We start from the raw sequence: 25,535 nt of genomic DNA, 5'->3' as shown, positions 1-25,535 counted from the left end.
GAAATCATATCAAAATTGATCTCAATTGATTGTTGTTATGCTTTCCAATTTTAAGAGAATATTCACACATGGTCCACAAGCATCCACTATTAACCCATTAAAATAAGTTGATCGATAGGGAATATACATAAACCACAGCGATTTTTTTCTACCAGTCAGGTGTGTTATGGCCAATTGTAGCAACAAAGATCAAATGACTCTGCACACTGAGCTGTTTGAACCACAAACCTTCCTAGCGTGCATTACTTTATTCCACACAAGGCAAAATATTTAGCAACTGAGCTGTCGAGTAATTTGGGTCCATGTTTTATGACTGCCTCAAGTATTGATGAGAGATTATGTCTTTTTAAGACTCAAAATCTCCATTCACATTACCACAATTTTAGTCTGATGAAATGTTTGCAAAATGAATATCAGTAAACCCTTAGTGACTGTGCCTGACACCGGATTGTTTACATTGACAAATTATGATGTCAAACAAATGTCAAGAGAATGGTAAGTGCTTACAGGCATGCTTTAATATGCTGATGTAATGCATTCTTCTACCCGAACATCTGGTTTTCAAATTACAGATTTCTGTTTTGGATAAAGTTGTATTGAAGTTTTCTAACAGAACCTGACCTCTGTAAAATATTTTTTACCCAACCTCTTAAGTTTAAGTTCCACTTATGCTGAGAATTACTTTTCCGATAAATCGGGTCAAACTGCCTTTTGACCTGGTGGATATTGCTAAGATAAACGTAATGCAAACAGGCACCTTTCACAGACCCCCACTTCTTGCTCACCAGTTAGGTATTAGTTTCACATTATTCTAATGTTGGTATATGAAAAAAAAAGTATATTAATCAATACACCAAGCGATGATATATAGCTAGAGATGATAAGAGCCTTAGAAGTGGATACAATTATGACTTTTAAAAGACAGATATGTGGACAGGAAGGGTTTAGAGGACTATGGGCCAAATGCAAGCAAACTAGCCCAATGTGCTAACTTGGTCGGCACGGACAAGGTGGGCTGAAGGGACTGTTCTCATGCTATACACGGACAAGGTGGGCTGAAGGGACTTTTCTCATGCTATACACGGACAAGGTGGGCTGAAGGGACTGTTCTCATGCTATACAGCCCTATGACTCGGATTCCAATGATGGCACTGGAAATTCCACCTTCGGCTGTTATTTCAGAAAACACTGATAGAGTGCTTGGTTTCCCTTTGTAATAAAGAGAGCACATTTAATATTTGACAACTATAGCAATACTTTATAACTTAATTCCCATCTATATTGTTTGCCATCCATCAACCACTTCCCGCCTTGCTCCCATTAGGTTTTGGCTGATTGCTGGGGTACAATTCCACAGATTTATATCGGACTACACCCGAATGATGCTAATTCACATGTGAGTTGAGTCTAGACAGGAAGTAATGTTAATTTTTGGGGATAAAAAACTGACGTAACCCAGGACAAATGTAAATAAAAACATGTAAAACTATTATTTTCCCAGAACACTGTGTCAAATGAGTGCACAAACTCTTCAGAACTTTGACCCCTTTAATTGCAGAGGGAATGCACAGCCAAAGTCCAATCCTGCTGGTGCACAAGGTTCAAATCCCTCAGCAATTAGGGATGCGAAACATTATCGATTTCTATCCCAGCTCCTCGAGTCCATCTACTGCCCCAAATGGGTTTGATTGCTTTGGACAGAATGGGTTTTTGAACCTAAGATCTTTCTGGCCTCCCCAGCCTAGCCTTCGCACAGTATAACGCTCTATGCCACTGGGAAAGCTCATAATAAACTTTATTTGTCTATGGCAGATGGCTCAGTGCACAAAAAAATAAAAGGAAAGTGGACGATTGAGAAAAAAAAATAAAGATTCATATTGAATCCCTTATTCACACAAGGAACCAGTCTTTGGAGCAGCATTGAGAATTCCAACCAGCTGTGCAACCAATCATACTAGGGTTTAGAACTGTGGATATTTCCTAAATCTGCACCATCACTCAAACCGACTATGAAAACATATTTTGCTTTGCACTGTAGTGTAGCTACTGGGGAATTCTTTGCTGCCTGGATATAGAAAAACAAGTATTTCTAGCTTCCTGGCAGATTCCCAAAACAGCACGTTCTGTAGCCAGCTGTGTATAATGTGGCTGGGAGAGCTATATAAAAAATGCATTATAACAGAAGTTGATATTTTGTGATTGATTCATTCATTTGCTCCGATTCATGGTGGAATATTTAACTTTAGAATTGTTTTATCAGCTGTATATTGTACCATGTTGAAGCAAGGTATTATGCACAGATTTTAATTCTCATACAATAACTTAACTGGCCAAAGCACTGCTGAATGCAAGGAAAGCTGACGTAATCTGTTGTAGACTTATAGGAATTAAAAGAAAAAATAGTATAATGGTCATTGACTATGGAGCACAGGGATAATTGAGCTGGACTTGTCCACAGCAATATTTAAACATCATTTGAGCCTCTTCCCATCGTTCCACAATATTACTCTCTATCATCTTTCCCCTCACATGCTTATTCAGCCACCCCTGAAATACATCGACACTAATCACTTTAATGTCTCACTGTGGGAGTTAGTTCCATATTCTCATCACTTACAGATAAGGAAATTCCTTCTGAATTCCTTGCTTGATTACTTGGCGACTATCTTGTATCATCAACAGCCACTGGTTTTCCTCTTTGCCACATGTGGAAAGGTTTTTTCTCCCTGTGACTACTCGAGCAAAACTAACATGAAGACCCTCTATTAACTTCATTTGTTAAGTCGTTTGCCTGTTCTGTTCAAGTAGAAACTCAGCTTGTTCACCTTTTCCTTATGGACATAATATTGCATTTCAAATGTCATCCTTGTAAGTTGCATTATAAGCACTGTAGTTTGATTTTGCGTGGTTTGTTCTTGTACACAGTCGAAGAAAAGTATCACCTTCCTTTCTCGGGACCACCATATCTTTTTTGTAATAAGGTGACCAGCATGGTTCATGTGTGCTTAAACAAGTTCAACACAACTCTGCTTCAAAACCCCTTCTGCCATTTCTTTCCTTATTTTCTCCTTTGGCCGGCATTTCATTCTGCATGTTACTTTTAGTCATTTGTGAATTTGTGCTCAAAGATCAAATTTTCCTTCTGTCCGAAAGAGAAATTAACAATCATATTTATCTTTCTATGATATAACACCGTGGGCGGCACAGTGGGACAGCGGTAGAGCTACTCCTTTACTGCGCCACAGACCCAGCTTTGTATGGAGTTTGTACATTTTCCCCGTCACCTGCGTGGGTTTTTCTCCGGTTACTCCGGTTTCCTCCCACACTCCAAAGACGTACAGGTTTGTAGGTTAATTAGCTTGGTATAAGTGTAAATTGTCCCTAGTGTGTGTAGGATGGTGTTAATGTGCGGGGATCGCTGGTCGGTGTGGACTCGATGGGTCGAAGAGCCGGACTAATAAAACTTATTTGCTAGTTAATTAAAGCTCTGAAAGTTTGATCAGGTCCTTATGTAATGTGCTTCTGTTCTCTGTACTACCTAGCCCCCACCATTTGGTGTCTTACAAATTACCAACTACTACAGTCAAGTCAAGTCGTCAAGTTTATTTGTCACATACACATACGAGATGTGCAGTGAAATGAAAGTGGCAATGCCCGCGGACTTTTGTGCAAAAGACAAACAACCAAACAACCAAACAAACTATAAACACAATCATAACACACATATTCTTTTACATAATAAATAATGGAAGGAAATACGTTCAGTAGAGTTAGAGTATTAGAGTTATAGTAGAGTTGCCCTTTCAGTGAGCCATTAAAGTGATTCAGAAACTTTGTTTAAGTCTCCAAAGTCCAAAGTCCAAAGTCAAATTTCAGCAATTTTGAATAGTTACCCATTTATCCCAATCTCTTTTCTTTGTATTGAAGCTGTAAATTCTGCTACAAATCTCTAATTCTGTACGACCGGTTCTCTGGATACTTTCAAGAGAGAGCCAAATAGGGCTCTTAAAGATAGCGGAGTCAGGGGATATGGGGAGAAGGCAGGAACGGGGTACTGATTGGGGATGATCAGCCATGATCACATTGAATGGCGGTGCTGGCTCGAAGTGCCAAATGACCTACTCCTGCACCTATTGTCTATTGTCTATTGTCTATTGTCTATTGACCTGTTACATGTTACCACTGAATTACTGATACAGGTGCACAACCTTTTATCCGAAGATCCAAATAACGAAAACCTCCGAATAGCGGACATTTTTTCGGTCCTTGAAGAAAGGTCCTTGAAAACGTTCACCGAGGGCGGCCCGCAGAGGTGACAGCGGAACCTCCGGTCGGTCCTCCAACAAAGGGGAACTAAATCCCCATTCATAAAAGAGAAGGTGAGAGTATATTGGGTGAGTGTATATTGCGCGGGAGGGTAGGAATCATTGTAAATCATTGCTTAAATGTTAGTCAGTTAGTTTGGTGGGCTTTTGGGGGGAACTTTAATTCTTAGTCCCCTACCTGGTCGGAGAAGCGGGGAGCGGGCAATGCCTTACCGGGTCGCCGTGCAGTAAGCTCCGGACCGCTGTGCCGCGGCTCCCAACATCGTGGAGCTGGGGCTGTGGCCGGCTGCGCTGGATTTGGATTTGTAGCGCCGCGCAGCCAGGGGTAGAGTTCGCCGTGGTCGGAGCTACAACCGGCGCCGCCCGTGGCCGGACCACCGCAGCCCCAGCTCCACGATGTTGGGAGCCGCGGCCCACAGCGGTCCGGGCTGCGGTGGTCCAGCCACGGGCGGCGCCGGTTGTAGCTCCGACCACGGCGAACTCTACCCCTGGCTGCGCGGCGCTACAAATCCAAATCCAGCGCAGCCGGCCACAGCCCCAGCTCTGTGATGTGGGAGCCGCGGCACAGTACTGCACGGCGACCCGGAAAGGCATTGCCCGCTCCCCGCCTCTCTGACCAGGTAGGGGACTAAGAATTAAAGTTCCCCCCTTCACCCCCACCACATAAAATCCCTCCAAACTAACTGACTAACATTTAAGCAATGATTTACAATGATTCCCCGGTCTCCGGGGAGGAGGCAGCCGCTCCAGACTTTCCAAGCCGCCAGCGCTACCTACCTAATCTACGCTAAAAATCTTCCATTCCGAAACCCGAAAATGTCCGATATCCGAAATGTGTCTGGTCCCAAGGCTTTCGGATAAAAGGTTGTGCACCTGTAGCGTGCAACAGAGACTCTACTATTCCCTTCCTTGTTTATTCGAACATGTGTGGTCCAATCCTGAGATTTATCCTTTATGATTTTGATTATTTTTATTAAAAATATGGTTGACAATTCTACCTTCATTTTACAATGTTACATCCTTGCTGATTTGTCTCATTTGCCAAATACTCAGATAATTATGGAAACTCAAAAAACTGGTGATGTTGGAATATTGAGCAAAAAACAAAGTGATGGAAGAACTCAGCAGCCAGGCAGCACTTGTGATGGCAATGGAGAGATGGCGGCCCACGTCACGACCTAAAATAAATCTGACCTGAAACATCATCTGCTATTCCCTCCACAGCTACTACCTGACCCACTGAATTCCTCTAACACTTTTGAGACACAGCCCAGCATTCGACAAGTTACCATAGAGTAGGCTGCTCTGGAAGGTTAGGTCCTATGGGATCCAAAAAGAGATAGCTGAATGGATAAAATATTGGCTTCAAGGAAGGAATCAGAGGGTGATGGTGGAATGTTGCTTTTCGGACTGGAGTCCAGTAACTAGTGGTGTGCCTCAGGGATTGGTGCTTGGCCCATTGCTGTTTGTCAAGTATATCAATGATTTGGATGAGAACGTACATGGAATGATTAGCAAGTTTGCGAATGAAAAAAAATTGGGGTGGTATTGTAGATAGCAGAGATAGTTGTCAAACATTGCAGCTAATATTTTAGTTTAGTTTAGAGATACAGCACAGAAACAGGCCCTTCGGCCCATTGAGTCCACACCAACCAGCAATCCCCGCACATTAAAACTATCCTACACACACTAAAGACAATTTAGACTTATACCAAGCCAATGAACCTACAAATCTGTACGTCTTTGGAATGTGGGAGTAAACTAAAGATCTTGGAGGAAACCCACGCGGTCACAGGGAGAACGTACAAACTCTATACAAAGTACCCTCAGACAGGATCGAACCTGGGTCTACTGGAGCTGTAAGGCAGCAACTCTACCATCGCGCCACCAGGTTTTCTCCGAGATCTTCAGTTTCTTCCCACATTATTATAGTGTACAAAATCATCAGAGGAATAGATCAGGTAGACACACAGAGTCTCTTACCCAGAGTTGGGGAATTGAGAACCAGAGGACATAGGTTTAAGGTGAGGGGAGAAAGATTTAATAGAAATCTGAGGGGTAACCTTTTCACGCAAAGGGTGGTGGGTGTTTGGAACAAGCTGCCAGATGAGGTAGTTGAGGCAGGTACTATCGCAATGTTTCAGAAACATTTAGACATACATGGATAGTTCAGATTTAGAGGGGCTTGGGTCAAATGCAGACGGGTAGGACTATTGCCAATGAGACATATTGATTAGTGTGGGCAAGTTGGGCAGAAGGGCCTGTATCCATGCTGTATGGGGGATAAGGGGGAAATCCTTTAGGACCGAGATGAGAAGAAACTTTTTCACACAGAGAGTGGTGAATCTCTGGAACTCTCTGCCACAGAGGGTAGTTGAGGCCAGTTCATTGGCTATATTTAAGAGGGAGTTAGATGTGGCCCTTGTGGCTAAAGGGATCAGGGGGTATGGAGAGAAGGCAGGTACGGGATACTGAGTTGGATGATCAGCCATGATCATATTGAATGGCGGTGCAGGCTCGAAGGGCCGAATGGCCTACTCCTGCACCTATTTTCTATGTATCTATGTATCTATGTATGACTTGTTTTCTTTTAATTTAATTAATTAATTATTATTGCTGCCATTTTACTGTGATTTTATTCTGTGCAAATATTACTGTCTTATTCCAGTCCAAATGTTCTTTATCTGAGCCTGTAGAATATTTTACTAGTCCCTCTTCACTTACTCTATTACCCTTTGCTATGCTATCCCCTGCTGTCCACTTCCTTACTGCATGCCCTTGTCCTTAACCTTCAATATTTCCCTTCAGTTTCCTTTATTAGTTTTGCTGTTTCATCAATGTTTAGCCACTCCTTGAATTTTAATGGACCGTCCATTTCCTGGAATGTAGAATACTGCTTTGAAATGTTATACATTGCCCTTTTACATCATTGTTTGCCAATGCAACTGTTTACAGCCACTCAAAATGATTTTTTTTAGACTTTTGTCATCTTGGCCTTTATCAGACATGTTCATTGTAAATTATTATCTTATATTATGGTCATTATGGTGTACCATTTTAGTAACAATTACTCTTGCTTTTCTGCTCTATGTTATTTCCCTTTACTATGACCAATGGCTTATCCTCCCTCACAAACTTCTTTATACATTGGGTTAGAATGGGATTTATTCACATTGTCCAAAACACTTTTATCTTATTCCTTTAGCTACCTCTTCCAGCAAATTAACTAACCGTGGTTACTTTTCATTGTTTGCATATTTCTTCCTCCACCTTTCTGCCACTATTAGGTTTTCTCTACATTGCTACTTGATACTCTATTATCTTTCATCTCTGTCTGTTAGCATTTTACCTCCGTCTTACTGATAGTTTTTTCTACTCCCATTAACTTATTTCTTTATTAAGCAGAGTGATTCCCCTTTAATTCCCCTGCTTTCCCTAGAAGAACCACATCCTGCGGTGTTTAATTACTACTTCTCATCTTTCCATTGCCTGTTTTCAGCAATTTCTATGTCTGCTTCTTTCTAAGCAAAGGTAATATTGCCTCCAGTTCCCCTGTTTTACCACGGAAATCATAACACAGCATGATAGACTGTTCAGCTTATTTTAAATTTAATTTTCTCCCAATTTATTTCCAACCATCTTTTCAACTGCTCTATAAAGCATAGGACAATACAGCGCAAGATCAGGCCCTTTGGCCCAAAATGTCCATGCCAAACAGTGGTGGACTGCCCAGGGTGTCAGCTTGCCCGATGGCAAGTGGGCCGCTGATGAAGTGGGCCCACTTTGTCTCCTGGCAACCAATATTTTTAGACCCAGTCCGCCACTGATGCCAAATATGATTCCAGGTTAAACTAATCACCTCTGTCTACACATGTTACAAATCTCTCCATTCCCTGCACATCTAGCTTTGAGGATGTGGAATCGATATGGGTAGAGCTGCGAAACACTAAGGGGCAGAAAACGCTAGTGGGAGTTGTGTACAGGCCACCTAACAGTAGTAGTGGAGTTGGGGATGGCATCAAACAGGAAATTAGAAATGCGTGCAACAAAGGTAAAACAGTTATAATGGGTGACTTCAATCTACATATAAATTGGGTGAATCAAATTGGCAAGGGTGCTGAGGAAGAGGATTTCTTGGAATGTATGCGGGATAGTTTTCTAAACCAATATGTAGAGGAACCAACGCGAGAGCAGGCTATTCTAGATTGGGTATTGAGTAATGAGGAAGGGTTAGTTAGCAGTCTTGTTGTGCGTGGCCCCTTGGGAAAGAGTGACCATAATATGGTTGAGTTCTTCATTGGGATGGAGAGTGACATCGTTAATTCAGAAACAAGGGTCCTGAACTTAAAGAAAGGTAACTTTGAGGGCATGAGACGTGAATTGGCCAAGATAGACTGGCGATTGATTCTTAATGGGTTGACGGTGGATATGCAATGGAAGGCATTTAAAGACTGCATGGATGAACTACAACAATTGTTCATCCCAGTTTGGCAAAAAAATTAATCAGGGAAGGTAGTGCATCCGTGGATAACAAGGGAAATCAGGGATAGTATCAAAACAAAAGATGAAGCGTACAAATTAGCCAGAAAAAGCAGCCTACCAGAGGACTGGGAGAAATTCAGAGACCAGCACAGGAGGACAAAGGGCTTAATTAGGAAAGGGAAAATAGATTATGAAAGAAAACTGGCAGGGAACATAAAAACTGACTGCAAAAGCTTTTATAGATATGTGAAGAGAAAAAGATTAGTTAAAACAAATGTAGGTCCCTTGCAGTCAGAAACGGGTGAATTGATCATGGGGAACAAGGACATGGCAGACCAATTGAATAACTACTTTGGTTCTGTCTTCACTAAGGAAGACATAAATAATCTGCCGGAAATAGCAGGGGACCGGGGGTCAAATGAGATGGAGGAACTGAGTGAAATCCAGGTTAGCCGGGAAGTGGTGTTAGGTAAATTGAATGGATTAAAGGCCGATAAATCCCCAGGGCCAGTTAGGCTGCATCCAAGAGTACTTAAGGAAGTAGCCCCAGAAATAGTGGATGCAATAGTGATAATTTTTCAAAACTCTTTAGATTCTGGAGTAGTTCCTGAGGATTGGAGGGTAGCTAATGTAACACCACTTTTTAAAAAGGGAGGGAGAGAGAAAACGGGGAATTACAGACCAGTTAGTCTAACGTCGGTAGTGGGGAAACTGCTAGAATCAGTTATTAAAGATGGGATAGCAGCACATTTGGAAAGTGGTGAAATCATTGGACAAAGTCAGCATGGATTTATGAAGGGTAAATCATGCCTGACGAATCTTATAGAATTTTTCGAGGATGTAACTAGTAGAGTTGGTAAGGGAGAACCAGTGGATGTGTTATATCTGGACTTTCAGAAGGCTTTCGACAAGGTCCCACATAAGAGATTAGTATACAAACTTAAAGCACACGGTATTGGGGGTTCAGTATTGATGTGGATAGAGAACTGGCTGGCAGACAGGAAGCAAAGAGTAGGAGTAAACGGGTCCTTTTCACAATGGCAGGCAGTGACTAGTGGGGTACCGCAAGGCTCAGTTCTGGGACCCCAGCTATTTACGATATATATTAATGATTTGGACGAGGGAATTGAATGCAACATCCCCAAGTTTGCGGATGACACGAAGCTGGGGGGCAGTGTTAGCTGTGAGGAGGATGCTAGGAGGCTGCAAGGTGACTTGGATAGGCTGGGTGAGTGGGCAAATGCATGGCAGATGCAGTATAATGTGGATAAATGTGAGGTTATCCACTTTGGTGGCAAAAACAGGAAAGTAGATTATTATCTGAATGGTGGCCGATTAGGAAAGGGGGAGATGCAACAAGACCTGGGTGTCATGGTACACCAGTCATTAAAAGTAGTCATGCAGGTGCAGCAGGCAGTGAAGAAGGCGAATGGTATGTTAGCCTTCATAGCAAAAGGATTTGAGTATAGGAGCAGGGAGGTTTTACTGCAGTTGTACAGGGTCTTGGTGAGACCACACCTGGAGTATTGCGTACAGTTTTGGTCTCCTAATCTGAGGTAAGACATTCTTGCCATAGAGGGAGTACAGAGATGGTTCACCAGACTGATTCCTGGGATGTCAGGACTTTCATATGAAGAAAGACTGGATAGACTCGGTTTGTACTCGCTAGAATTTAGAAGATTGAGGGGGGATCTTATAGAAACTTACAAAATTCTTAAGAGGTTGGACAGGCTAGATGCAGGAAGATTGTTCCCGATGTTGGGGAAGTCCAGAATAAGGGGTCACAGTTTAAAGATAAGGGGGAAATCTTTTAGAACCGAGATGAGGAAAACCTTTTTCACACAGAGAGTGGTGAATCTCTGGAATTCTCTGCCGCAGAAGGTAGTTGAGGCCAGTTCATTGGCTATATTTAAGAGGGAGTTAGATGTGGCCCTTGTGGCTAAAAGGATCAGGGGGTATGGAGAGAAGGCAGGTACAGGATACTGAGTTGGATGATCAGCCATGATCATATTGAATGGCGGTGCAGGCTCGAAGGGCCGAATGGCCTACTCCTGCACCTATTTTCTATGTTTCTATGTTTCTTTGTTTCTATCTATGTGCCATCCAAAAGCCTCTTAAATGCCACTATCATATCTGCATCCACCACCACTTCTAGCCTTGCATTCCAGGCATTTATCGTTGTGCAAAAACTTGCCCAGCTCCCCTCACCTTCCGCACTGCGGCCTAACATCGAGTAGTTGGCGGCCATTGCTGGAGATCAATTTTGAGAGCTCCATTACGGTTGCCTGCGTACTTACCATCGCGGAGCTCGTGATCCCTTTGCCAGGGGTCGACCTCGGTGTTCCAACCGTGGGTGCTTGCGGACTTAACATCACCGTGTCCGCGGTCTCTGATGCAGGGGTTTCGATCGTCCCGACGCGGGGACTTCGACCGCCGGATGCAGGAGTTTCGAGCTCCCCAATGGATGGTTCGACAGCCCCGATCGTGGGAGTATCAAGAGGAAGCAGATTGGACTTTTTTTGCCTTCCATCACAATGAGGAGTGTGGGGAATCCGCTGTGGCGGATGTTTATGTTGACTTTTATGTAGTTGTGTGTCTTGTTGCTTTTTTTTCGTATGGCTGTATGGTAATTCGCATATCACTGTACCTTAATTGGTACATGTGACAATATAATATCTTTGAAACCTTTGAAACCTTTGAAACGTTAAAATGCTCCCATCCCCTAGCAAATCATGTCTTCCTTGGTCTGGAATATTCTTGCCCTTTCTCTTTCATTTTCATTTAGTCATGTTTCATTTGGTATAGAGATATAAAACAAGTTTTAAATGGATTCCAGCAGTCCTTTTATCGTTTCTGTTGCAACAATCATTCCGACCTGATTGGGTGGAGTTAATCCCATTGGTACAATCCCCTTTCCTGTTCCAGTTATTTTGCCTGTCCCATGAAAGCAGAACCGGTTTCATCCAAACCAACCTTTCTTTCATCTGTTAATTGAATCCATGACCATTTGGGCCGGCACAGTGGTGCAGTGGTAGAGCTGCTGTCTCACAGCACCAGAGACCCGGGTTTGATCCTGGCTACAGGTGCTGTTTGTGTGGAGTTTGTCTGTTCTTGTCTGTCTCTGTGACCTTGTGGATTTTCCACAGTTTCCTCCCACTTACCAAAGACGTGCAGGTTTGTAGGTTAATCAGCTTCTGGAAAATTACTCCATAGAATTAATGTACTGGTGATCGATAGACACAAAAAGCTCAAGCAACTCAGCGAGTCAGACAGCATCTCTGGAGAAAAGCTTTTCTGGAGAAAAGGAATAGGTGATGTTTCGGGTCGAGACCCTTCTTCAGACTGAGAGTCAGGGGGTATCTCTTGTTTTGGATCAAGAAGGGTCACCTATTCCTTTTCTCCAGAGATGCTGTCTGACTACTTGAGTTACTCCAGCATTTTTTAAATCTATCAGTTTAGATTAGATTAGATTAGATTCCTTTATTGTCATTCAGACCTTTCGGTCTGAACGAAATTTTGTTTCCCTGCAGTCATACATATAATAAAAAATGACAAAAACATACAATCAACACAAATTTAACCCACCACAGTGAGATCACCAAACACCTCCTCACTGTGATGGAAGGCAAAATCTTAAAGTCTCTGTCTCTTCCCTCTTTGTTCTCCCTCTGCGCCGAGGCGATCCAGGCTCCAGATGTTGTGACCCCACCGGGTGATGGTAAATCCCGTGGCTCAACCGTGCTCCACGAACAGGCCTATTCAAACTCCGCGAGTGGTCGCTGCCGCCGCCACAGCTCTGAGGCCGAGTCGGGTCTCTGCTGCCACTGCCGCTGCCGCTGCCACCACCGCCTGCCGCTGCCGCCGCCACAACTCTGAGGCCGAGTCAGGCCTCCGCTGCCACTGCCTCCGCCACAGCTCCGGGGCTGAGTCGGGTCTCCGCTGCCGCTGCCGCCGCCACAGCTCTGAGGCCGAGTCGGGTCTCCGCTGCCGCTGCCGCTGCCGCCGCCACAGCTCCGGGGCCGAGTCGGGTCTCCGCTGCCGCTGCCGCTGCCGCAGCTCCGGGGCCGAGTCGAGTCTCCGCTGCCGCTGCCGCCGCCGCCACAGCTCCGGGGCCGAGTCGAGTCTCCGCTGCCGCTGCCGCAGCTCCGGGGCCGAGTCGCGTCTCCGCTGCCGCTGCTGCCGCCACAGCTCCGGGGCCGAGTCGGGTATCCGCTGCCGCAGCCGCCGCTGCCACAGCTCCGGGGCCGAGTCGGGTCTCCGATGTCGCTGCCGCCGCCGCTACAGTTCCGGGGCCGAGTCGGGTCTCCGCTGCCGCTGCCGCTGCCGCCGCCACAGCTCCGGGACTGAGTCGGGTCTCCGCTGCCGCTGCCGCCACCACAGCTCTGAGGCCGAGTCGGGTCTCCGCTGCCGCTGCCGCCGCTGCCGCCACAGCTCCGGGGCCGAGTCGGGTCTCTGCTGCTGCTGCGGCCGCCGCTACAGTTCCGGGGCCGAGTCGGCTCTCCGCTGCCGCTGCCGCCGCCACAGCTCGGTAGTCGAGTCGGGTCTCCGCTGCCGCTGCCGCCGCAGCTGCAGCCGCCGTCGCCACAGCTCCGGGGCCGAGTCGGGTCTCCGCTGCTGCTACCGCCGCCGCTACAGTTCCGGGGCCGAGTCGGGTCTCCGCTGCCGCTGCCGCTGCCGCTGCCTCTGCCACAGCTCCGGGGCCAAGTCGGGTCTCCGCTGCTGCTGTTGCCGCCGCCACAGCTCCGAGGCCGAGTCGGGTCTCCACTGCCGCTGCCGCCGCCACAGCTCCGAGGCCGCCAGCTCCGCCATTAGGCCTCGGCGCAGGCGGAGACGGGGAATACGACAGAAAAAAGTTGCATCCCCCGAAGGAAGTTTAAACCATCGTCTGCAGTTCCTTCCTGCACATTACGGGTGATCGATGGTCAGAGTGGACTCGGTGAGCTGAAGGGCCTGTTTCCACGCTGCATCTCTAAACTAAATGAAAAATATATGCCAAACAATGGCTATCTCCCATAAGAAAGGGTTAAACCACAGAGGTATTACCATCACTGCATCTTCTATCATCAATAGCCTAAGGGTCATCATTGACCATGATCACTGATTGAAAACTATACTCTGCACTCTGTATCTTACCCGTTGCTCTATCTCTTGTACGAGTTTGAACTGATTGTATCGGTGTATGATGTATCTAATTTGTTTGGTGGCTTGGTTCGGCAACCTGAGCATCCAGGAGCGGAAAAGGATGCAAAACGTTGTGACCACTGCCCAGTCCATCATCGGCTCTGGCCTCCCCATCATCGAAGGGATCTTTCGCAGTCGCTGCCTCAAAAAGGCAGCCAACATCATCAAGGACCCACACCATCCTGGCCACGCACTCATCTCTCCGTTAAAGTTAAATTCTAAAGTTATTGCTGTATATTTAATCGTTCAGTATAGATTCTTTTTTTTGTCCTCCCTCAATATATGCTGCTGGTTTTGGTGCTCATAGATTTTGGAAATTAATTCATTTGGTTTTGCCATGTTGCAACATGCACATATGTATTAGTTGTGTTACATGGCATTTGTGAAAGTCATTATGAAACACTTGATGACATTTTGCAAGGTAAGATTTATGCTAAATATTTACTACTGTATTATGTTTACACATGTAATCTACTTGGAAAATATGATCCTCTAACGTCGCATGGTAATGTTTATATTATCTGACTCAATGGTTGAGTTAAGAAATTATTCTTTCTCAGAATTTGATATTTATGTTTTCTTTAGACAGAGCTATTCATCATGGCTCTGGCAGCAACTTAATGAGTGTGTGACTACAGAATATATCCTGTGGATAAAAATATATCGAATGTCTGAAAATCAGTTGCTTCCCACAAAAAAAAAGCATAGAGATCTTATTTACATTTGGCTCAGCCACTGAAAAGGAAAATCTGTCATTTTTAGGCAGGTGCAAACACAATAAAATGCAGATGCGATAAAAAAAAGAAGTTTCAAAACAAGCACCTAGTTAACTAAACAAAGCCTGATCTCAGAACACATTTCTTTCCGAGAATTGGCTAATAAGCAGCTTCACTCCAGAAGCTGATTAGGTAAGTGCGGAACATTATGTTATTCACTTTTCAAAGTAATCAATAATTGTAATAATTAAAATTGATAGCTGCAAATAACTTGGCATGAATCCACTACTCGAATACTGATTGCATATTAGCTTCAGAAATATAGGCAGTAGCACGGAACACTTATTCGCCAATTTGGTTTTAGCTGTGCACAAATTGCTTTAGCGCTATCCAGCTGATTTAGACCTTTGCCTGGAGGTGCACTAGATTAATTGGTAGCTACACATTCATAGCTTGCAGAATGGACTTCGTAATTGGGGAAATTTGGTAATGCCAGTTATAAAATAGCAATACAATTCAGTTTTCCTGATAGCATTCCATTAGAGAAATCTGATATCGTACTGCCAAATAACATTGTCTTTAGGTTTTTAAATCCATGATGGTGACTTCTTCTCTTTTAATTTCACACCGATTATCATTAACCTTTTTGGGGAGTTCTTAAACGATACGATACGATACGAAACAAAACACAAAATACATGAAACATGAAATTAAGGTGACGAGTGGAAAGGATTGGGGATGTGCAAAGATTGCGGAGGAGGTGGGGGGGGGGGGGAGGAGGGAGCAGAGAGGGGGGTCAGTCTCAATCTACCCCACGACAGAAGGGGAGAAATTGTAAAGTTTGATAGCCACAGGGAAGAAGCATCTTCTGTGGCATTTTGTACTGCATCTTGGTGGAACCAGTCTGTTGCTGAAGGTATTCCTCAGGTTGACCAGTGTGTCATTGAGGGGGTGAGCTGTCTGGTCCAGGATGCTCCGCAGTTTGGGGAGCAACCTCCCCTCCAAGACTACCTCCCATAACATTATGGGTGTGAAAATTAAGCAACGATGGTTCAACATTGAGGCTTTTAATGTTACGCCTGGTATTGAGTGATAAGAGATTGAAGCTCTCAGATTTGACGTGCAGAGTGAGTTGACTGATCTCAGCCAATTCTTTAGCTGATGTTGCAGGCACTGCTCCACATGTATTTACCGAGGATGTGTTCCCCAATTATTTCTCCTCTGTATTTACTAAGGAGAAAGACAGTAGGACGGAGGAACTTGGGGCAGTCAGTGGAAGTGTCTTGAGCACAGTCAGTATTACCATTGAAGAAGTACTGAAGGCACTGTCGTGTATGAAGGTAGACAAATCTCCTGGGCCTGATCTGATATATCTGAGGACATTGCGGGAAACTAGAGAGGAAATTGCAGGAGCCCTGGTTGAAATTTATGAGTTGTACTTAGGTACAGGAGAGGTGCCGGAAGACTGGAGGGTGACAAATTTTGTGCCTCTTTTCAAGAAGGGCTGCAGGGAAAATGCTGGGACCTTTAGGCCAGTGAGCTTAACATCTGTAGTTGTAAAGTTACTGGAGAGTATTCTGAGGGATAGGTTATACAGGCATTTGGATGGGCAAGTGCTGATTAGGGACAGTCAGCATGGTTTTGTACATGGGAGGTCGTGTCTCACAAATCTGATTGATTTTTTTGAAGACGTTACCAAATAGGTCGATGAAGGCAGAGCTGTAGATGTGGTGTACATGGACTTCAGTAAGGCATTCATCAAGGTTCTGCAGGGTAAGCTGCTCTGGAAGGTTAGATCGCATGGGATCCAAGGAGAGATAGCTGAATGGATAGCAAATTGGCTCCATGGAAGGAAGCAGAGGGTGATGGTGGAAGGTTGCTTCTAGGACTGGAGGCCTGTGACTAGTGTTGTGCCTCAGGGTATGGTGCTGGGCCCGTTACTGTTTGTCATCTACATCAATGATTTGGATGCGAACATACAGGGCAAGATTAGCAAGTTTGCTGATGATACAAAAGTGAGTGGTTTTGCAGATAGTGAAGATGGTTGTGAAAGATTGCAGCTGGATCTGGATCGATTGGCCAGGTGGGCGGAGCAATAGTTGATGAAATTTAATACAAAGAAGTGTGAGGTGTAGCATTTTGGGACATCGAACAAGGGCAGGACCTACACAGTAAATGGTTGGCCTCTGGGTAGTGTTGTAGAGCAGAGGGATCTAGGAGTACAAGTGCATGGTTCCTTGACGGTCGAGTCGCAGGTAGATAAGGTGGTCAAAAAGGCTTTTGACATTTTGGCCTTCATGAGTCAGAGTATTGAATATAGAAGTTGGGAGGTCATGTTGCAGTTGTATAAGACGTTGGTGAGACCGCATTTAGAATATTGTGTTCAGTTTTGGACACCATGTTATAGGAAAGATATTGGCAAGCTTGAAAGAGTTCAGAAAAGATTTACGAGAATGTTGCCAGGACTAGAGGGTATGTTGAGTAGGCTGGGTCTCTATTCCATGGAGCACAGGAGGATGAGGGAGGATCTTGTAGAGGTATACAAAATCATGAGAGGAATAGATCGGGTAGATGCACTTGCGCAGAGTACAGGAATCGAGGACCAGAGGACATAGGTTCAAGGTGAAGGGGAAAAGATTTAATAGGAATCCGAGGGGTAACTTTTTCACACAAAGGATGGTGGGTGTATGGAACAAGCTGCCAGAGGAGGAAGTAGAGGCTGGGACTATCCCATCATTTAAGAGACAGTTAGACAGGCACATGGATAGGACAGGTTTGGAGGGATATGGACCAGGCGCAGGCAAGTGGGACTAGTGTAGCTGGGACATTGTTGGCCGGGGTGGGCAAGTTGGGCCGAAGGGCCTGTTTCCACACTGTATCACTCTATGACTCTATGTACATTATCGTTGGAGCTATCAGTAAATACTCACCAGCCAGACTGCTTTCATCTTCATGAGGCATTTAGTTCACTTCACTAACATTAGCTTATTTCACAGCTGTTATTTCCTTCTTCATAAGGCGGACATATATTATTAGATCAATGTCCACTGAACATCAAAAAATGTAACTTTCAATCCATCTGCCTGGTTTATAATGTCAGAAAGCAGGCTACTATGTTGAACAGCCAACGGCTAACAAATCTCCTAATAAGGATCAGAATTATTTTTCCACCATATAATTATGGAGGTTGCAAGAAAGTTACGAGATCGTGTGATTTGTGAAAGTATAGCTTAATTAGTGGAACATTAATTAAGTGCTCATTGGATTATTTAGCTCGCCTCTGGTGACAGCTGGAATATGGTTTGATTATATTATGAAAAATAAATTATCATCTGCACAATTGGACACCTCGGAAAGTTCACTGAAAATGAAACTAGTTTTCCCCACTTCAACACTATAAGGAAACAACTTATAAATACTGTGGCTTAACCAGTAGAGAAACTGACCACATAATTTATGAGTCATGATCAGCATTGCAAGAGGAGAGAGATATTTAGCACAGGGTGCTGGTCCCGGCATATTCTATTTATATTCACATGTTAGCAGATCACATCAAAAATGCAGGCCAGAAATAGAAAACGGAGAAAATAAACCTCTCCACACTGTCTAGTCTGCATGTGCGATATAGAAATAAGCTGCAAAGTCTGGGTGACCAGCGGCTCAGGGGTGGCACAGTGGTGCAGCTTTAGAGTTGCTGCTTTACAGCACCAGAGACCCGGGTTCGATCCTGACCACAGGTGCTGTCTGTACGGAGTTTGTAGGTTCTCCCTGTGACGGCATGGGTTTTCTCCGGGTGCTCCGGTTTCCACCCACACTCCAAAGACATGCAGGTTTGTAGGTTAATTAGCTTTGGTAAACATTGTAAATTGTCCCTAGTGTGTAGGAGAGTGCTAGTGTACAGGGCGGACTCTGTAGGCCGAAGGCCCTGTTTCCATGCTGTATCTCTAAAGTTGGTACCAGCATTCAATACATCCAAATTAGCTTTGTATATCATTGTGAGCTTTAATTCAGATACTAAAATGTACAAAATGCAGAAGAATTCTGAGTGCAGCGGTAGAGTTTCTGCCCTACAACGCTAGGGACCTGAGTTCAATCCTGACTACGGGTGCTGTCTCTACGTTCTCCCCGTGAGCAGGTGGGTTTTCTCCGGGTGCTCCGGTTTCCTCCCACACTCCAAAGACGTACAGGTTTGTAGGTTAATTGGCTTTGGTAAAGATTGTAAATTGTGCCTAGCGTGTAGGATAGTGCTAGTGTACGGTAATAATAATAGTCCTATTATTTGACTGAAACTGGTGTCAAATGTGGCTCTGTGTTGCAGTAGCTTTTTTGCACAAAGGTGAAAATGTCAAGGTCTGTGCAGAGTAAAAGAGCAGCATTGAGGGAACAAACACTTTGACCTCCTTCATTGCTTTAACTTAGGATGTCCCGCTGTGCTGAATGGAATCAGGTTCTATTTTAATTTTCTTGTTGAATGACTCAGTTCCTGCTGCTTTATACCAGAAGAATAAGTGCTGTCTTTGGATGAGACAACCAGATGAACCTGTCTCAATGGACGTAATAGAACCTATGGCAATATTTCAAAGGACAGAGTTCTCTCTAATGTTCTGGGGAATATTTATCTTTCAACTAATATAGTGAAGAAATGAGAAAAAATCTGATTATTACTATAGGCCATCCCGGGTTACGAAAGCCCAACTTCTTGACACCTCTACATTGAACAAGCTCCCACATAGTGTTAAATTCAATTGTCTGATGATGATCATTTATAGAAACAGCTGAACTAGTTTCTTCAGAAGGTACACAAAAATGCTGGAGAAACTCAGCGGGTGCAGCAGCATCTATGGAGCGAAGGAAATAGGCAACGTTTCAGGCCGAAACCCTTCTTCAGACTTCGCTCTTCGCTCCATAGATGCTGCTGCATCCGCTGAGTTTCTCCAGCATTTTTGTGTACGCTCGATTTTCCCGCATCTGCAGGTCACTCTTAAACTCTTGAACTAGTCTCTTCTCTCTCTCCACTTCTAGTAACTACTCTTTCTTTTTAATATGTGTTTATTGTTAGCACAGTGCTGGAGCTAATAGAGCTGCTGCCTCACAGCACCAGAGACCCAGGTTCAATACTGACCTCAGATGCTGTATGTGTGGTGTTTGCTCATTCTCCCTGTGACCAGGAAGGTTTTCTTCGAATGCCCCAGTTTCCCCCCACATCTCAGATGTGCGAGTTTGTGGGTTAATGAGCATCTGTAAATGGCCCCTGTTGTGTGGGGAGTGGATGCAAAAGTGGGATAACGTAGAACAAATATGAAACAGATCAAAGTTTGGGGTAGACTCAGTGAGCTGAAGGGCCTGGTTCCATCAGTTGTAATTATATTTCAATCAATTCAATTCCAATACTGCAGATGTATAAGTGATTTCAGTGTACTTTGCAACTTACGGACGTCTGTATACTCTGACCATGTTCATTACCTTGGAATAGCCTCGTGCTTTCCTCTTTTGGAGACACAGAAGACTTCACATTTGCTGCTCTATTTCCCACACTTTTTTGAATTGAATTGAATTCCTTTATTGTCATTCAGACCTTACGGTCTGAACGTAATTTCGTGCCTGCAGTCATACATACAATCATACAATAATAAACAACACTAAACACAAATTAACATCCACCACAGTGTATCCTCCAAGCGCCTCCTCACTGTGGTGGAGGCAAAAATCTTAGGGCTGCAGTCTCTTCCCTCCTCTTCTCCCTCTGCGCTGAGGCGATACCCCACCGGGCGATGGCACAAACAGTCCCGCGGCTCACCGAACCCCGCAAATGGGCCGGCTCAAACACCGCGGCCCGGGGTGGTCGAAGCTGCCGCCCTCCAGTCCAGTGGACGCAGCCGCTGGCCCGCGGCTGAACCCCGGGCTCAGGTCACCGCCGCCAGAACGCCGTCCCAGCCACCGGAGCACCGTTCCAGCCCCGAGCTGGATCGCCCTCACGTGAGTGCCGTACCTCCCTCGAGCTGGGCCGCTCCGACGGGAGTGCCGATCCTCCCTCGAGCTGGGCCGCTCCGACGGGAGCGCCATTCCACCGCGGGCTGGGCCGCTCCGACGGGAGCGCCATTCCACCCTCGAGCTGGGCTGCTCCGACGGGAGCGCCACAGCCCCTCCGGGAGAGTCTCAGCCCCTCGCCAGGCCGCCCTCACGGGAGCGTCACAGCCCCTCACGGGAGCGCCGTTCCAGCCCTGAGCTGGGCCGCCCTCACGGGAGCGAGCCCAGGGTGAGTCCTGACTGGCTGCCTCCGGAGTCTCGAGGTCGCCAGCTCCGCCATTAGGCCTCAGCGCAGACGGAGGCAGAGAAGGGGGATACGACAAAAAAGTCGCATTCCCCCGAAGGGAGAGACAGCAAGCCCCGTTTCAACCCCCCCCCCCCCCCCCCCCCACATAAACACAACCTAAAAACCAAAAACTTAACTAGACAAAACGGAAAAAAACAACACTATCGTTCAACTTGTTGTACCAGGATGTCCTGCTGTGGGAATGGCATTAAGTTCTGTTTCTCCTTTCTGAATGACGCAGATCTTGGCTTTAACCTAGAATAGTTTAGTTTAATTTAGAGATACAGTGTGGAAACAAGCACTTCGGCCCACCAAGTCCGTGCAGGCCAACGATCACCCTAACACCTGTTCAATCCTACACACTGGTGGCAATTCACAAGGGCCAATTAACCTACAAACCTGCACGTCTTTGGAATGTGGGGAGGAAACCGGAGATAATAGACAATAGGTGCAGGAGTAGGCCATTCGGCCCTTTGAGCTAGCACCGCCAGTCACTTTGATCATGGCCCACAATCAGTATCCCGTTCCTGCCTTCTCCCCGTATCCTTTGACTCCACTATCTTTAAGAGCTCTATCCAACTCTCTCTTGAAAGCATCCAGAGAATTGGCCTCCACTGCTTTCTGAGGCAGAGAATTCCACAGATTCACAACCCTCTGTGTGAAAAAGTGTTTCCCCATCTCCTTTCAAAATGGCTTACCCCTTATTCTTAAACCCATGCGATCACAGGGAGAACGTACAAGCTCTGTACAGACAGCACCCGTAGTCAGGATTGAACCCATGGTCTCAGGCGCTGTGCCAATGTGTTGCCCATAGATAGAATCAATGTGTCAATAATTGTTGATTAACATACACCAGTCCCTCACAAATTCCTGTGACTTGTAATACTAGGAATATCAGAACAAAGCCTAACACTTACAACAAGCCAAAGAAACTTTCTCGACTATAGTATAATAACTGGGAAAAAATTAATATTAAAATTTTGGAAAGGTCCTATAACCCCCACAATTAAAATGTGGATTATGGAAATGTCGGAGACCCTACACTTGGAAAGAATTAGACTTGTCTTAATGGACAAACAAGAAATTTTTGTCAGAATATGGTCTCCATTCATTGACTATTTGAAGGGGTAGTTTGGTTCAGCACGGGAACCTAACTGAAGCTTGAACTCAGGATTAGATGAAAAGTTATACTTTATAATTTACGAACCTATCTCCAATGATGTATTATTAGTAAATTATTCCATTGTTCTTTATCATGCCTTTTGTTTTTTTTTCTCTCTTATCATTAAAAAAAACTAGAAGCAGAATCAATACACAACTGATAATATTATTAATGTACGACTGATATACATGAAATGTTTTTATTATATGTGCTTGCTTCTAATAAAAATATATATTTTTTAAAAAAATAAAAAAATCCTGGGACTGGCAACTAGTCACTGGTGTAGGAAGGAACTGCAGATGCTGGTTTAAATCGAAGATAGACACAAAATGCTGGTGTAACTCAGCGGGACAGGCAGCATCTCTGGAGAGAAGGAATGGGTGACGTTTTGGGTCGAGACGCTTCTTCAGACTGAGAGTCAGAGCGCGTCAATAATTGTTAATATATCCAGTGAATATCGTACAGTATTCAGGTCTGGTGTAACCGTGAGCAATTGGCTGTTTTTTAATATTCTGAAATATCAGACTATAAAAGAAAAGTTAATGGTTTTTATGGTACGTGGATATCAATGAGGCAGCACCCATTGTTCAGTTAATTTAACATGTCAGTACGCCTTACATGAAGAATTAGGTGCCGACTTGATGGAATGCTGAAAGCTTCACCAAAGTCTTAATTTAAAATGAACAGTACTGTTATTGTCAGCAGTTTCAGGCAAGGATAACTGATGATGTATTTAACTCTGGCTTCAATTCTGCATATATAAATAACACAGCAGCTCAAGGTTTAACCCAGCAAAGATAATTAACAAAAATCAATACTGAGAGCTCTTGTCACTGTTTCTTCCAATCAACCTGATACATCAGAGAAAATGGCACAGCACATTTGACCAAACACAAGCTTTAGAAAATAATATTGCATTGATTGCTGCAAATGCAATTAGTTTAAACATCTCTCAGCACATATTAAATCAAAGAGTACAACCTATTTTTATGCTGAAGACAAAAAACAATACGAGACTGGGCTTGTCCGTTTCCTTTTCCACAGTATTGATCTAAAAAGCCTTTCCAGCTTCTGCAACACCGGTACAGTTCTCATTGCCTTCACCCTTGGGTCTGACATTAACATTAATGCTGCTCAAACAAGGTCTAGAATGACAAGGGGAGAAATGCACTGTTTATCTTGTGGTAACAAGGAGACACCATGCAACAGGACAACATCAGGGTTGAGTCTGAAGAAGGGTCTCGACCGGAAACGTCACCTTTTCCGTTTCTCCAGAGATCCAGCCTAGCCTGCTGAATAAATCCAGCATTTTGTGACTATCTTCAGTGTAAACCAGCAACTGCAGTTCCTTCCTACACATCAGGGTTTTGCTGACCATTCTGGGTGACACATTAGCAGCAGTGGAAGCTATTAGACCATAAGACGTAGGAGCAGATTTGCAATATTCGGCTCTTCGAGTCTGATCCGCCATTCGATAATGACTGATCTACTTTTCCCTCTCATCTCCCTTCTCCCCATAGCCTTTGATTCCCTTACTAATCATGAACTCATCATTCATGAGTCATGACAATTAATTCCACAGATTCACCACCTTCTGGCTAAAGAAATTCCTTTTCATCTCCATTTTAAAGGTACTTCTTTTTATTCTGAGGCCGTGCCCTCTGGTCCTAGGCGCTCCCACTACTGGAAATATCCTCTTCACATTCACTTTATCTAGGCCTTTCATTATTTGTTATTCCCTGAGGAGGTCGGGTTGTGGGCATTTTAAAGAAAGGCCACAAAGTGTGAACTTGAACTGAACGACTATTGATTTACTCCTGGTACAGATGCAGCCACATAACAAATTGCATGCTGCTGCTTTATACACACCCAAATCCAACAAGCTCATTTCCTATCAATGCCGATAAAAGCAAGTGTTGTTGTTACGTTGAAATGTTCGTAAGAAAAGACTCAACCACACAAATACCAAAAACATTTTTTTTTATTCTGATTGCCGAATTATTTAAGGCAAGTATAAAAAATGAAAGCATTCAATATACACTTTACATAAAATAAACTAGATTACAGCATAAAATAAGTAACCAGGTAACTGCGCAAGTTCTTCCTAAATCTGGATAATTGTAAACATTTAAAACTGCCAAACTAGTTCAAGTAATAAACAATCACAGATGTCTTCTTGTATGGGTGGGTGGAAGGGGTTATGTCGGCTATGGGGTAATCAGCCATTCAATATCATAAAGACATTTTATATTCACAGATGCTCATTATTTTCCATTTCAAACCTGTACATTATATATACAATCTAATGACCCTCAGAGCCCTCTGCTTGTATAATCTTCACAATAAACAACAATGCAGTGGACATGTGAATACAGTTAGCACACAGATGCATTTAAATAGTGTTTTCAAGGAGCCACCAAGTACACGTATACACTGTACCAAAGTGTCACTGTCACAGTTAGCCTCTCCGAGGGTCTACAGAATCTGTCAAAATGCCATACACGGTCAAGGAAACACCTACCCAGAACAGTATGCTCTATAAAACCAAGCAATTGTTGTCTTTTATTGATAACACTTTCAGGAAACAGAAACGTACTGTGACAATTGCCAACAATAACTGACCCTGCCGTTATGACCCTGGTTACCAATACAAAAGAAAAACAAAAGGTAAAGAATATATTTAAACAAAAGTTTAATTACAGCAACATTTGTAACTCAGTTATAAAATTTGCAATTTACAAATATGAAATGACTGGTTTTGCCTGACATCAAGGCATTTGAATTCAACACCATGGAACTGATGTCTGTATAAACCTCTTCTTCATGTGATCCAGTCACATGAGTATAATTCAATGTACACTCACAATGCCATCACTCCCTGGAAAAGACCAAGACAAATGGTTAGAAGGCAATACAAACAGTGCAGTAGTCCCTTTAGGGAGCAGTGACAAACCAGCGGTAGAATTAGTTATGTACATTTTGGGTACTAAAGCCGGTGTCTGTTATCCTATCTGAATCTGTAATAGTACAAAATTATTTTGAGAATACGTTATGGAAGCACAGATCCACCACCAGTTTTTCGGCAACTGGTGGTCTGGCACCTCCTTTAATCGGAACAAAGGCTCAGTCTATGCCTCACCTTCTCTGTGCTGGGAAAATGGCGGATGCAGAAGCTTGCGCAGCCACCTGCTGACCGGCAACAATGGCAGCAGATGTCAGCCCTGCAAAACAATGAAAGAGATTTTAAAACTAGTGGAGCGTAGAGCCAAACACATGGAAACAGGCCCTTCAGCCCAATTCGTCCAAGCCACCAAAGTTAGTCCTCTATGCTTGATATCCCTCTACACCTATCCTAT

General features: G+C 44.3%; 1 protein-coding gene across 9 annotated transcripts in view; it reads right to left on the bottom strand.

The window, feature by feature from the left end:
- Window positions 1–24,142: 24,142 nt before the first annotated feature.
- znf608 (zinc finger protein 608) overlaps window positions 24,143–25,535 on the bottom strand; it is a 99,442-nt gene continuing 98,049 nt past the window's right edge. For 8 of the 9 annotated variants that reach the window (XR_004411344.1, XM_033017530.1, XM_033017524.1 and 5 more), the window contains 2 exons: window positions 25,319–25,400; window positions 24,143–25,057 (listed from right to left, as the gene is read on the bottom strand). Coding sequence is in view for 8 of the 9 variants with exons in the window: in XM_033017530.1 (XP_032873421.1) it covers window positions 25,051–25,057; window positions 25,319–25,400 (89 nt within the window). In the remaining variant the exon portion in view is untranslated. Of the gene's footprint in view, window positions 25,058–25,314; window positions 25,401–25,535 lie in introns of those variants that run through there. The other variant, XM_033017529.1, reaches the window with a different exon arrangement.

The sequence above is a fragment of the Amblyraja radiata genome, chromosome 3 (assembly GCF_010909765.2).
Source record: "Amblyraja radiata isolate CabotCenter1 chromosome 3, sAmbRad1.1.pri, whole genome shotgun sequence".
Taxonomy (NCBI): Eukaryota; Metazoa; Chordata; class Chondrichthyes; order Rajiformes; family Rajidae; genus Amblyraja; species Amblyraja radiata.
This window is presented reverse-complemented; position numbering and strand designations above follow the sequence as displayed.